Raw genomic sequence first — 15,185 nt, 5'->3', positions numbered from 1 at the left:
TCCATTTATCATCTCCGAGGTCCCCTCCTGCTCAGAAACCCTCTCATCTCTGCCTCCATCAGAAACCGTCTGGACTGCACCCAGTGCCTTCAGCACCCATGGCTGATGAAAGACACCAAGAACATGGAGGCCAAGAAGCTGTCCAAGGACCGGATGAAGAAGTACATGGCAAGACGGAAGTGGCAGGTATGTGGGCTCCACGGGGACAAGATGCTGCCCTTCAGATCAGCTTTATTCAGGCCCAGTTGACCATAACTTGATTCCAAGAAGGTCTGAATGTGCTTCTGAAATGACCTCTGTCCAGTGTAGACAGCTGATTAAGGCCCAGAGTTATTTAAGTCCTGAATACAAAATCCTTAGCTCAGAGGAAACTCCAGTCCTGTTCAGCTTTGTCTAGTGGGGACCAGAGGCCTGTGCAGCCTGCCCATCTAGGTTAAATTGCTAGTGCTCCAGTCTTCCTGGCCGGGGTGGAGCAGCTTGCCCTGAAGAGTATCTGGCAGCCCTAGAGAAGCTGAGCTCCGTAAGAGTAGCGTGATGATAGCATATTTTCTTGAGGGGGGTGGGGAAGGCATATGCTCCAAAGAGGACACAGTGGTAACTTTAGGCAAGGTAGTTAACTTGAATGTAGATTCATGTTCTTATCTAGCAAGTGGGGATAACACTGATACCAAAAATTGTGGGAAATTATGAGACGAGTTTTGAAGGTGTCTTGGACAATGCCTGGAACACAGTGCAATGCCGTCAGTAGCTAGTATGTATGGAGGGCCGGCCGCGTGCCAGGGCTTATTCAAAGATTTCCTGTGTGTGTTAGTCTCTTTTCCTTTCACCATGAGAAAACATCCTTAAGGGACAAAGTTTCGTTTTGGCTCAGAAATGAGGCATGGTCAGTTTTGGTGAACAAGTCACAGTGTTAGGAGATTGGGCCACTGGTCACACCGTTTGCATCCATGAAATAAGTCAGTGAAGAGTCAGCTTGCTTCCTTTTATTCAGCCTAGGACCCCAGTTGTAGAATGGTTTTGCCCACAGCAGGTGGATTTTCTCGCCACAGTGAACCTAATCTAGATGATCCATTACAGACCTGTCCAGAGGCTAGCCTAATTTAGAGAGCCCTTCTCAGGTGTGCCCATGTTAACACTAAGTACCAACATCACATCTGTGCATTGCTTTTATATCTTCTTATCATCGTAGCGATTAGTGTCCCCACGACACAGTCAAACCAAGGAGGAGAGTAGATGAGAGAAGTCATCCGGGGTCATGGTGGAAAACCAGGAAATCAAGCCTAGAACCTGGTTCCAAAGTACAAGCACTGATAATACCAGAACTGCCTCTAATAGCAAGATGGTAATATTTCCATCCAGACCCTAGAGCACTTAGCACCTTCTCCATCTGTTTGACTCTTTCTTTTATAACAATTTGAATTGTAAAACTCCTGGGCTTCAGGAGAGGACATGATTTCCATAGCCACGGAATATATGGTGCAGTGGGAAACCAAAGCAAATGTCACATGAAAGAACACACGTACGCCAGGATTTATACACAATCGGTAGCTCCATGACCATATATGTGTGTGTGGATGGCGAGGGGGGCATTCCACTAGAGTTGACGAGGTTCTGAGAAAACCCTTCAGGGGCAGAAGCTGGGAATTTAGTAGAGAAGATACTTAAAGCCCAAAGGTAAGGAGCAACAGCATAGTGGAGGGATTGGCAGGTGGAAACTGGGCCCACCTTGAGACTACGTAGGACTGGACGTAAAGGGCGGAGCCTTTAACAGGAGATTCAAGGTTAGGAGTACCGACTGAGACTGCCCGTGTGATGGGGAAAAAGGAGTTCACGGAACACTGTTCACTGCCACACAGTGACTAAACCACAGTTCCCTTAGAAAACACAACTTCACACAAGGGTTGAGAGTTGAGAAACAACCACAAGGGCCTGCGGGCGCAGGGTGTAAGGGGCTGGCTTCCTGAACACACCGCAGCCAGAGCGCTGCTGCAAGGAGGTGGGAAACCCTGGGCTGATCTGACTCCTTCAAATGCAAGATGGGTTGGAACACCTGCCTCACTCACCTCCCGGGGCCTTTCCGGTCAGAGTAGAAAGTACACTTGATTTTTTTTTTAAAGGTATGTACAAATCAAAGTTGTCTTTGTTGATGATGCTCTGGCCGTCAGGTGTCGAGGGTTCTTTGGAAAGGAAAGACAGACAGTGGTCAGAGAAGCAAATCTAACTGGATCTCGCTTGCATAAGGCACTGGTCAGGGCAGCCTTATGCAGAATATCTGCAAGTGGCTCTAAGCCAGGAGGGTGCTGGGACCAGGGCATGGGCACAGAGAGGAGCTGTGGATGAGAGAGAATGGGAAAGAGAACAGCTCTTTCTCTGCAGCGAGGGACCCACAATTCACAATGCATCTCCTAGTTGCTGGTTTTGCTTTTTACTGGTAATTGGATTTTCTGGAAGGGTGGGGATCAAATTCAGAAAAAGAACCTTGTTTCCCTATTTTAATTTAAGCAAAGCATTTGGAAATGACTTTTCTGTAAAACTGCACACACATTAGCCTGCAAAATCTCACTTAACATGAATGTCCCGGGGAGTAATTTCACTGGGAACAGTTCAGCTGTGTTGACCTTCTGGTAAGTTGCTTCCTTAAGGAAATATTTTCCACATTTAAACTCCAGTTCCAGAACTTTGGCTCCCCCCAGGAATATGGGGCTCTGTCTCAGAGTAGCAAAGGGGGTGTGCAGCAGGACACGGGGAGTAGGACTGGGCTATCCAGGGAGAGAGAGCAGCGGACACACACGGCATGCTGACTCCAAGAGGAACCTTCTAACTATTCTGTTCTGATAAAAGACTCCAAAAAACAGGGAGAGGGAGCTGGCCTGCTAACAAAGTCCTCCATGCAAGGCTAGGTGGAGCATGGATATCTAATCATATTATTGATCTTTGGATAGTTATTCTGAGAGAAGATATGTTTCCAATTCACACTGAAAGATTAGTCCAAAGACAGTTGCATGAAGTGTGGCAATTGGGGTGGGTTGGACAGGGTTACAGGGCTTCTGTCTGCAAACTAGATGTAAATGGCTGGGTGTGGGAGGAGGAGTATGTAATTACAATTTTTCTTAGGCCAACCAACCAGCTCCCAAATAAAGAAAGACACAGAGACTTATTATTAATTATTATTATTATTAATTACGAATGCTAGGCTTTAACATAGGCTTGTCCCACTAGGTCTTTTAACTTAATTTAACCTGTTTCTCTTCATCTATATTTTGCCTTGGGGCTTTTTACCTTTCTTTCATTCTGTATGTCCTACCTTCCTGCTTTCTCTTGTCTGTCTATCTGGCCCCTGGTGTCTCCTTCTCGTTTGCTTTTCTCCCCCCCCCCCTCTAAATTCCTCCTCCTACTTACTCTTCCTGCCCAGAAGTTCCACCTCTACCTCCTTCCTCACTACTTAGGTTTTTATTAGGCCAGTCAGGTGCCTTAGGCAGGCAAGGTAAAACAGTAACGCATAAACAAACACTGTGCAACATAAACAAATGCAGCAGATGTTTGCATAGTTAAACAAATATCCGCAACAATAGTAGAAGGAAAAGAAGAGGGGAAGTTAAAGGGCTAAAGTTAGCTGCATTTATTTTCTAGGAACCATAAAGACTCCAGCAATGTATATAAAATAACGGGATAAAATATCAGAGTCTGTTCTATATTTTAACGTAGATATATAAATGCAGACTGCTCATGGCGATCATATACCTGTCAGGGGCTCTCGTCCTGACGCTGTTTTAAACCTGGGTGCAGGCTGGTGCGTAGATGTTTTCCAAGCATTGTTCAGCTGTTAACACTGAAAGACCCAATCCTGGGAAGTGAACAGCCTTGGGCCAACAGTCCTGGTCATCCTAGCTGGGTCTCCACGAGCTGGGGAATTGGGACTATATTCGGGAGGCCTGGGCACACAGCGCCTGCCAGGAGCACAGCCTTAGCCAGCCTTGTCCTCCAACAAAGAGAGAAGCTTTTGCTAAACATGCGCAAGAACTGAAACTTGGCTCTGTTGATTTCTGTTCCAAAATTTCCAAAGGTCTTTGTGAAGCAGCAATCAGGTTTTTATTTTTCAGCTCAGAGACGTGCAACTGAACTAGACAGCTCTGAGAACTCCTTACTACTGATCGACAGAAAGCAGTTCCCAAAGAATTAATTCTGATGTCGATATTTTTAAATTTTTCATTATTTAGTGCTTGCAAATACCCCCACTTAAAAACTGCTATGAATGCCTACGTCTGCTGGAAGTTTCTCCACAGGACAGTGTCTGCTCTTAATGCCTTTGCTGCTCCTTCTGAAATACTGCAGCTTTTGTTTGCCTCGCTCTGAGAAGTTCGTATTAGTAATTTGAGTACAAAATAAAACCAAGAAAGAAGAAGGACATCATCTGTCCACAGCATGCAGTGAATACAGTACTGATCAACCCCACTCCCCATGTGTCTGGAATCAGGGCGCCTGGGGGCTCAAGGCAGAATATGGGGGTCCTGATACACAGTCCTTAGCGGGAATCAATAATCTCCTGGGGAAACTAGTGCTGCAAGAGGATTAAAATCTTCTGGCTTTTATTTAGGATCCAGACTCCAAGGCTCAGAGAAGGGAGGACTAACTTGGACAAGGTCACAGAGTAATGAGTGGCCAGAGAACTGACCTTGTTGGGAAGGAGTCCTCTGGCTTAGACTCTGAGGCCAGGACAAGCCAGTGTGTGTTGAAAAGGGGCTAGTCGGCTGAGGAAGGAGGATCAGGCGATATAGGGAGTAGGCTGCTAAGATCTTGACTCCACTGGGATGGATGCCACCTCATCAGTTCCCAAGACAAGGTAGGTTCCCAAGGGAAAAGGCGGCTCTTCCCACACTACAACTGGCAAAGCAAGCAGCGAGCCAGTCAGACCACAAGGAGAGCCTGAAGGCTGGCACATGGTCTTACTCTGAAGGGTTACCACCGTCTCTCTTCCCCCTACTTGGGACTTCCTGGGTTATGTTCAGGTTCCCCCACACACCCCCACACACACTCCATTGTGGTAGCAGTGCTGTGTGTAGAAAGAGATAGATGGCCAGATGTCAGTCAGTTTGAATGTTTGTCCAAAGTGCACAGAAATAGGTTGCAACAAGGAGGGCAGAGTAGCAGTTAGGATTGCAACAGAGGTCTCTGCTTAAGACACATACGCGGCACATGCATGCGCGTGCAGGCACACACACTTTTGCACGAGTCCTCAATAGCCTGAACTTCTCCACTTTTGAAATAACCAACCTTTTTATTGAAAACACTGTCTTTCCAAATAGTCAAAACTGTGAGGCCAATGAAATCCACAAATGTGTGAAATTAATTCTGGAAGAAAGTGGTTTTGCTAGCACAGCATGACGTCCACTGAGTGAGAGCAAGGCCTATGAGGAGCAAACTGGTTTCCTTTTCATTCCGACAAGGAGCCAGACTGAGTTGAGGTCGGCTCTGTGAGTTTAAGTCTCTGGTTGCTGAAGGAAGATGCTTTGGGCTATCTTAGCTAACCCCGCTGACCATGGAGAAAGGCTGAGAAACTGTACTGGAAGATGTGAGACAGAGGTGCCGCTGTCCCCCAGCACCTCTTGATAGAAATTCTAGGCTGGATAGAATTGTCACAATGCATGAAAACTATGGGACTAGTCCTGACCCTACGTAGCAGAAATTCCTCCCTCTCCCAAGGGGCCCATTGGAGTGTTTGTCTCAGACATGCAAGTGGACACAAGCAAGTCCACTGTGCAACCATAGTCTTGTGCTGGGGCCACCGGGGGTGTTTCCTCAAATCTCTGAAGTATCTCAGTCATAAACAGAATAAATGAGGCCTTGGAGACCACCTCGCCCAGCCCCTTCTTTATACACAGAAAGAAATTGAAGCCCGGAGAGGTCAAATGGCTTGCCCGAGGTCAATAGAATGCCGCTTCGCTTTTCTGGACCCATGGGTCTGTAGTAACTAGCTCCTTGACCAGTTGAAACCCTGCTGCAGGCATTGTTTTATGAGCACAGCCCCGCTGGGCCCAGTCAGCAATAAGTCTTTGGAGCTGTCTCAGGCTGCAGTGGCTTTATATAAACTATCCCTTTTATGGGAGTTGAAGCACAGTATGAAAGAGTTTTTGTCTCATGTTGACCTTGTTTAGTCACATTAACGCACACATCAGTTCCAGGGCCCATTCCATTCTCCGAACATCTTCGGACACGCTGACAGTGTGAGCAGAGCGAGGCTGGGCTCAGTCCAAAGGCCCTGCGTCTAGCAGCTGCATCTCCCATCCTGGGCTCTTCACCTCTGATCAGAACTTGCTCACTGGAACCAGGACCGCCGCCTGAGTCCAACCTCCGGTGTCTATTTTTCAGAAAACGGGCAATGCTGTGAGAGCCATTGGGAGACTGTCCTCTATGGCAATGATATCAGGGCTCAGCGGCAGGAAGTCCTCCACAGGGTCACCCACCAGCCCCATCAATGCAGAGAAGCTAGAGTCCGAAGGTAAGGGGGCCAGCGTTTTCCCATGCGCTTGTGACGGGGAAGGTTGCTGGTTGAGGAGTGTTTTAAGAATCTCGGGTTTAGTTTGGGCTTTTAATATGCTCTAGAGTGGTAAGTTCAGAGGGACTTTGGGGGTTTCCCTGACAACTACTATCTCTAGCAATTATTCTTTAATTGTTAACTATTTTCAGAGGAAAAGCTATTATTTGTTTGATAGAACTAGAACTTTTGCCTAATTTTCTGGAAGACTTCAGAAAGACTTTAATAAGAGCTTTTTATTTTTCTTATTATAAAAATGAGATATTTTTTGTATACTGATAGACAAGAACAAATAAAATAAAAAAATCACATATGGTTATATAATATTTTAAAAATATCCTTCCAATTCCTGCTGCCTTATGTTTTCATTTTAAAGAAAAATTAACTCATACAGGCCAGATTCCGTGACAGAGTCTATGCAGCTGAAACATCTGTGGCCTGGGCAGACTGGTCAGTAGGCCCTGCCCAGAACTGATAGAGCTAACTCCTTGCTGCCACATGCAAGAAGCCGCCGTAGTCATCTCCACAGCGAGGGCCTTGACCTCTCCGTGCTCTGAGTGCACACAGGGATGGTCCTTTCCTTCTTGAGCCAGACAGCCCTCATGCTCACAGTGGGGAAGCTTCTGTTTACCCACAGGTGGGAAACGAAGTCGAGAACGGTTTCATGCACAGGGTGGGGTAGCTGGCTGCTACGGAGCATCCTTAAAGCTAGAGACAGTCTGTACTCCTCTGTGCTCCTCCAGATGAGCCAGAAATAGCCCAGGGGGACAGGAGAGGACACAGGAGCTCCTCCGAGACTTGGTTGTTCCCTGGACCTGTCCCACATCCTAGCCTGCAGCTGGGCTTCTTGAGAGCCGTATAGGTTTGGGCCACAGAACTCTGATGAGTTACCGGGGCTCTGCAGCTTTCTCAGAAGCCGTGAGGGACCTACAACCACAGGAAGAACTAGGGTACCAAGATCAGAAAGGGGTAGATTCCGTCCTTCTCACACCCTCAACTGAATCCCGAAGACCGTGAAGTTCAGCCAAAAATCCTTTTTAAAGATGACTTTCTTTTTCAATGTGTCAGCATCAGGGAAGGGGGAGGCTGAGCAGTTCCCTGTTTTGGGCACAGTACTCTCTGCTGCCAAAAACCATTTGGCAGCAGGCCAATTCATCCCCAGGAGAAAGTCGTGCTATGATTCACTTCCCTAAGCTGCACTATTTTCTAAATTATAGCAAGTTTAAAAAGAAAGAGACAGAGAGAGAAGTGGAGGAGAGGAGAGGAAAAAGAGAGAGAATGGGGGGGGGAGAGAGAGAGAGAGAGAGAGAGAGAGAGAGGAGAAGAGAAGAAAAGGAAAGGAATAAAAAGAAGAGAAAAGAAAGAAGGCATTTAAACTCAGGGAGGGCACAAGGAATGAAGACATGACCTGGTCTCCTCTTGATATTCTAGAAGATGTCTCCCAGGCTTTCCTTGAGGCTGTTGCTGAGGAAAAGCCCCATGTGAAGCCCTATTTCTCTAAGACCATCCGTGACCTGGAAGTCGTAGAAGGAAGCGCTGCTAGATTTGACTGCAAGATTGAAGGTAAGCTGTGGCCAGGCCTTTCCTTACAATACATGGTGATGACTGTACCTGAGAGCTTGGGCAAGACGTTAGGCCTCTGCTGCCTTCAGTGATAGGAACAGTCAAACCCCAGAGGGACACTGGGTCCCTTTGGTTCAAAAGGGCCAGCTTCTGCTCACCCGACTGTTATTCAGAGTGACTTTGCCACAGCCCTAGTTGAAATTTCGTCATATCAGCCACTAGGCCTATGTGAACCACCTTGGACCTCCTTAGCTGTGGGACACGTGTAACAGGGCCTTGGGAAGTACTGAAAAGCATGTGGGCTGCCCATAAGAGGCTCTGCAAGGACTGTTGGCACAGAAGTCCAGCCACCGGAGTCAGCCAGCTTAACTGCTTGTCTGCAGGCTGTGTGACCTTGGGTGGTGAGCTGAGAGCAGGCCCCTCATTTGGTAAATGATATCCCATATCTGGAGTGGTCCTGGGGGTTCTGCGAGGCCCTGTGTGTGAAAGTCAAAACCTGTTAATTCTTTAAAGAGGTTTTAGAATAAAGATAGAAACGAAACGGTAGGTTGGTCAGGGCAAGGGCATGCGCAGCAGTTTACAGTAAGGAAACTTGGGCCCTTCACATCTAGAGCCAACCTCCATTTGTCCTCTCTTCCTTGTGTGGTGTCTCTCTGTTCCTGGGAGTCAGTCAGGCAGCCACATAGTAGTGAAGCGACAACGGCCTCAGGAATCGTAGCACAAGGAATTAGCAAAGTTGAAGACAAAAGCCGTTCTGTTATGTAAAGGTAGGTGGCAGGATAAGACAGGCTGCTTGGCTTCAGGGCTATGCTAACATGTGCCCACAAAGTACAGGGTTATCTCTCATCCTGGTTTCACCAAGTAAAGCAGAAAAACTTACCAAGCAGCCTCCCTGAGGTCACATAGCCCAGCACGGCAGCTACAGCCAGCCTCATCTTGTACTTCAGTGGGGTTCTCCAGCACTGGGGCGCTCAGTTCCTTTTGGGTAAGGTAGTCGTGTATTAGGAAGGAAGAAACAACCTTTCTTTCTCCATCTTCTTTTTAAAAAGTGGATGTTTTTATAGCAAAGAAAACAGAGAGCAGTCAATTCAGGAAAGGATCTGATATGAAATTACTCTAGAGCTGAGGGTGTAACCCGGCGGGAGAGAGAGCAGCTGCCTGACAGGTGTGAGGCCCTAGGTCCAGTCCTCTCTAGCGCACACACGCATGCACACATACGCTGACTAGAATGATCATTTTTAGGAAACGGGCTTATTGACCTGCCGTGACCAGGCCTTGGGGGAGGAGAACAATTAGGAGCACTGTGGGAACTCTAAGAGGGCTGCTTCAAGTGAACGAGCATGAGAGAGGGGCAGTCATGCTCAGGATGGGGGTGAGCATGGCAAGGTGTCAGAGGAGTCAATCCCCCAAACAAGGGGATGTTAGACTTTTATACATTGTTTGGGGGGGGGGAGCGTTGGTGAGAAGTTCCACACCATGTCAGGTCTTGAAGCCAGTTACTCGGTAGGACCTTTTCTCTCAAAGCAGCAGGCCCCCAGTCTAACAGATGTGTCTCCTGTGATGACATTGGGGACTCTGCGGACAGCTCTGGAGAGAGGCCTCTCACTCAGATCCTCACTGTTGTCACTGGACCTCCCGGGGTTTTTTATCCTTTGAAATGTTGAAACATGTGTCATGGCAGTGTGGTTATCATCTGTTGTGCTTTTTCTCTTTGAAATGAACTCCTTGGTATTTGCATAACTTCCGACTACAGCCCTGATGCAAAACTCAAGCATATGGGCTCTGTTCTGATAAAAGCAAAATTACCCTGGGAAGGAATGCTAGAATTCTTGAGCTTTGTGTATAATTTTTATACTGCCAGCGGCTACAGGGTTTTTTTTTTTTTTTCATCTAAAAATACGTCTACAAAATTTAGGAACAAGTTGTTGTAGTACATTATATATTTAAAAATACACATAGGCAAAGTTGGTGATGGATGTGTACACACAGAATTTTAAAATATATAGTACACACATATTTACGTGTTTTTATTCCATATAGAGACATGACTAGTGCATAACATGAGCCAGCCACTGGGACCCATCCCTAGAGACACACAAACAGATTACCTGTTTGTGGTGGGACTAAGCTGGGCCATGGTGGCACAGGCCTTTAATCCCAGCACTCACTCGGGAGGCAGCAGCAGGCAGATCTCTGTGAGTTCAAGGCCAGCCTGGTCTACAGAGTGATTTCCAGGGGTTTTCTTTTTCTTAGCAGTATTATCAGCTCCCCTGTCTGGTGCTCTGTGTAGCCATTACTTGCTGTATGGAGTTAATATTTGCATACAATAAATTCATCCATTCTAGATTTACAGCTAAAGTTTCTCACAAATTCACATCTTGTGATAACTGTCACAACCTAATTTTAGAATTTGTGTGCAACTAAAAAAGATTCCTTGTACCTGTTTTTTATAACTTTTAATTCAAATTTAAGTTAAACTTTTATACATTTAATTTTTAGACATTTTACTTTCACCAATATGTCTAGCCTTAGTTATCCAGTTAGAATTTAGACATTTCTGGACTACACTCCGCCATCTGACAGTGAGGCATTGTCAGCGTCACTGACATTCAGGGTGCACACCTGTAATCTCAGCACCCAAAAGGCTGAGGCAGGGGGTTTGAAAGTTGGAAACTAACCAGAGCTTCAAACCAAGGACCTGTCTCAAACAAAAACAAACTTAGACTACTCTATTTGAGGTTTAAGAAATGAGTCTTTACAGCATATGCCCATACTCTAGCGTCAATATGGAAATGTACCCTATGAGTCAACTTATGTTTTAATCAACAGAGGTAGCTTGAGAGCCACTTGATGTCAATAAGAATTTCTGCTGACAGGTTCTGCAACTTGTGTTTTCTCTCTGTGCCGCAGGATACCCAGACCCTGAGGTTGTCTGGTTCAAGGATGACCAGTCAATCAGGGAGTCCCGCCACTTCCAGATAGACTACGACGAAGAAGGGAACTGCTCTCTAACTATTAGCGATGTCTGCGGGGACGATGATGCCAAGTACACCTGCAAGGCTGTCAACAGCCTCGGAGAAGCCACCTGCACTGCCGAGCTCATTGTGGAAACCATGGAGGAAGGGGAAGGGGAAGGGGGCGGGGAAGAGGAGGAAGAGTGAAGCAAGCAGAGCCAGACGCAGTTCCTAAGTCATTTTAAAAGGACTAGTTCTTTAAAGCTCAGAAAACTCGAGATAGAAAAAGCACCTCGTGTGGTAGATTAGTTAGGTCATTCGGGGGTTGACTCCTCAGCAACAGCAGTTGGTACCCAGCAGCGTTATTGACGGGCATTAATTTGAATTAGCACCTGAAGACGCCAGTGCAGCTAGATTCCAAGTGGGGTGGGGGGGAGTCACTAGCAACTTGTCTAACCAATTCGATTTTAGAGAGAAAATAACTAAAAGGAATATTTACCCGGGAAAAGTCATAATTTCCCGACTGAATACACTCCTGTAAAGTAAAGCCACCACCAGGGCCCTGAGCCTCCTGCTGCAGCTCAGCCCAGATTCCCTGGCGGTAGAATGCCTCTTTATCCCTCCCACCCCACCCCCGACCCGCACCTACCCACCCTCACCCTGGTCCGGAGAACCAGCCTCCTCCCACAGGGCAGTGTCTCATTCTGAAAGGGGTTGAGCCACCCTGACTCGGGAGGCAGGCAGCCTTCCAACTCCTCACTTTGAAACCTCCCATTTCTCTCCGCATTCTACCTGCCAGTTTTCCTGGCTCTGAAGCTGGCACGAGCTGCAGCAATCAGGACATTAATTATGTTTCTTACATCCTGAAAACAGGTCCCCTGCTCATGGGGGACTCTGGCTTCCTTGGGGAAATAAAATCTCCTTTCCTCTAAAAATCCACAGGAAACTAATCTCACCCCCCTTTGCAAGCCTCGGGCAGCTTGAGACATTTGCCTGAGAATCCACGAAGGAAAGAAAGAAAAGATCCTTGCCAATGTGCTTTTTTCCCTTAAGCCAGGATTCATATTTGTGCCATTAACGAACAATCCTCCTGCGTGTGCAGTGACTATTTCTGCATCTGGATGTAGAAAGCCCAGTTTACCGAAGTGCTGGTTTTGATTATTTATTGGGCTCTCTGAAACTGATTTCAACTGGTGAGCAACTGTAGAACTCGATGCACTTTGGAAGCTCCTTCCAGTCTGAGCTGAATACACCCTCATTCTCAGGGCTCCTCAAAGAGCTCAGCCTGCCTTCTGGGGCCCCCCATTGCTCCCTTCTTGAATGTGCATCAGTCCTGCCTTGCCCCCACCCCTGAGCTGTACTTAGACCTCGTCCGTGCACTCAGACTTCCATCTTTAGGAATTTTTAACTTTCTTTCACTTCGTTGGCACTTAATTTTTTTTTCTTATGAAACTTTTTGGAGGTCATAAACAAAGACCATAAACTGATACCCTAGTGTGTTTCCTCTGTGTGTGTGTGTGTAACATTCCAAATATTTTTTTTCTTTTCCACTGTTTGGAAAGCACAGCAAGTTAATATTTCAAAGGACTTTTAAAATAGTTCCATGAAAATCAATTTTGAATTACGTCTGTGCAATCCTACACAGTACCAACATTAGAAACTTGATATTTCTTAGTCTTCTTATCTTCCAATCTCCTTTGCCTGCTTTTCGCTGCTAGCTTCAAATTGCCATTATTTTTCCCTTTTGGCTTCTTAAGCAGTTACAATATCTTTCATTATAGCCACAGTAGTGCCACAGTTTATCATAATAATAAAGGGGTTTCAATTTGGTTTAGAGCATTCAAAGTGTTCTTCATCACTTTTGTGTTTCTATTATAATCTTTGTGTGTCTGTTGTGTGTATGTGTGCATGGGTGGTTATACGTGTGTTTATAGGTTAATGCCTTCCTGGGACTGTATCAATGTGCTCTCAGTTTATTATGCCATCGAAATGGTGAACGAGAACGCTACAACTGCAGTTAGCTCACGATTTTTAATAAAGGGTACCACAGTGCATGGTGTTTGTCCTGTCTTTGTAGTCTTCTCTCGGTGCTAATTGCAGAGTCTGTGGGTTCATCTTGTAATTACAGCCAAACACTGTGCTGCATAATTATGAAGAATTGGCTTCTAGAGCTGGGGCAGTGCCTCAGCCCGTAAAGAGCTTGCAGCCCAAATACAAGGACTGCGTTCAGATCTTCAGCATCGGTTTCAAAGCCAGGCTCAGCAAAGGGCAGGTGTCACAGAGACAGGCAGATCCCAGGAAGCTGGATGGTTAGCCGGCCTGGCCAATCAGTGAGCTCCAGGCTCAATGAGAGACTCTCTTAGAAAACAAACAAAAACCAAAACAGAACGGAGAGCAACTGAAGTAGACAGCACATGTCAATATCTGGCCAACACACAAACATGTAAACATGTACACATAAGCAAATACAAGAATTGACTTATAAAGTTGTGCTTGACCTAGGATGAAAATTAATTAAGATAGCTCTCGTCTTTACAAGTGACCTGATTTACACTTTAGTTCAAAATCTCTCCCAAGGATCAGTTTAGTGACTACCTTAGGAAGGATTTTTATATAGTTTTAGGACTTACTACTGCTGCTTGTTCTATATTTTAAGAGTATGTCTTACCTGCCTTCTAAGTTCTTTCACGCTGCAGAATAGCCTTCATGTTAGAGGTCACAGCCCTGTGAGTTTCTGTTAGTGACCTCTGATAAACTTTCACAAGACACCATTTGGCTCTGCTGAACCAAATTTCTCTTTCATTGACCATAAGTAAAGGAGGGGACTACAAATTAAGTCATCTTGACCCTTCACATTAACTGATATCTGTTAGGCAGACATCTTGATCGCCAGTTAGGAGTTATGTTGCTGTAAGGCAGCGATTCTCAACCTTCCTAATGCTGAGACCCTTTCCCCATGTTGTGCTGACCTCCAGCCACAAAATTATTTTTGTTTCTACTTCATTACTGTAATTTCACTACTGTTATGAATCACACTGCAAATATCTGATGTGCAGGATATTGGATGGGCAATCCCTGTGCAATGGGTCATTCAACCCCGAAGGGATCACAACCCACAGGTTGAGAGCCACTGCTCCAGACCTTCTCTACAGCCTTGCTCCAGGGCTCTGTTAGCAAAAGAGAGCCTCAGATCAGCTTCACCAAACATTATCAAATAATCACACTGTCAGCATGGTGGCACACGCCTTTAATCCCAGCACCCAGGAAACAGAGGCAGAAAGATCTCTTATGAGTTTGAGGCCAGCCTGATCTGCATAGTGAGTTCCAGTCTAGCCAGGGTTACATGTGAGACCTTGTCTCAAAAAACAAACTAAAAATAATCATACAGTCTCTAGAAAGAATCTTGCATGTTCACTAAAGGCAAGTGCTTGTGATACACTGAAATAGGATTTATCTGGTCAGTCGGCCAAGTGGAACTATTTTCAAATTGGATTATCCTCAGAACTCAGATGTCTATAGGAATAGGACACAGGTTCTATTCCTTCTATGAAAGCTGCTATTTAATGTAGCTGGTATCTTGTACCTCAGTTTCACCACCTAGTAAATTAACATAAGAATAGATCCTCACTCATAGGTTGATATAAAGAGTAACCGAACTCACGCACAGTCCCTGGGTCTGTGGAAGCCTCTGCTCTGGCACACAGGTACTGAGTTTATGCAGAAACCTCTCCATCCCGAGGGAACTGATTGTAGACCTGTGGATGTATTTGAATATTCAAATATTCAAAGTGAATATTTGAAAAAGTTATAGGCTATGAAAGTTGGGAAGAATTATTTAAATTCTACTCCAAAGAAAGATCTTTGACATTAAAATTCCCAAAGAAGAGTCATCGAAATTACCTTTTGTGCTGGCTAGTTTTGGGTTATCTTGACACAAGCTAGAGTCGTCGGAGAAGAGGGAGTCGCAATTGAGAAAACTGTGTAGGAGGTCCTTCTGTATTTGTATTGCTTTCGTTGGTTAATAAAGAAACTGCCTTGGGCCTGGTGATAGGGCAGAATTTAGGTAGGTGGGGAGACAGAATCGAATTCTGGGAGGAAGAAAGAGAGTCAGAGAGAGAGAACCGCCATGGAGCTGT

The 15,185-nt window shown here is 45.8% G+C and overlaps 1 protein-coding gene across 4 annotated transcripts in view; it reads left to right on the top strand.

Moving 5' to 3' along the window:
* Mylk (myosin light chain kinase) overlaps positions 1-13,101 on the top strand; it is a 192,151-nt gene extending 179,050 nt beyond the window's left edge. For 3 of the 4 annotated variants that reach the window (XM_057764118.1, XM_057764120.1, XM_057764121.1), the window contains 4 exons: positions 63-186; positions 6,367-6,496; positions 7,964-8,095; positions 11,006-13,101. In XM_057764118.1, the coding sequence (XP_057620101.1) occupies positions 63-186; positions 6,367-6,496; positions 7,964-8,095; positions 11,006-11,256 (637 nt within the window). In that variant the 3' untranslated portion in view covers positions 11,257-13,101. The remainder of the gene's footprint in view (positions 1-62; positions 187-6,366; positions 6,497-7,963; positions 8,096-11,005) is intronic. The other variant, XM_057764119.1, reaches the window with a different exon arrangement.
* The last annotated feature ends 2,084 nt before the right edge of the window (positions 13,102-15,185 follow it).

Source organism: Chionomys nivalis, chromosome 3 (genome assembly GCF_950005125.1).
Source record: "Chionomys nivalis chromosome 3, mChiNiv1.1, whole genome shotgun sequence".
Taxonomy (NCBI): Eukaryota; Metazoa; Chordata; class Mammalia; order Rodentia; family Cricetidae; genus Chionomys; species Chionomys nivalis.
Note: the sequence above shows the minus strand (reverse complement) of the source record. Positions and strands in the feature narration are given on the sequence as shown.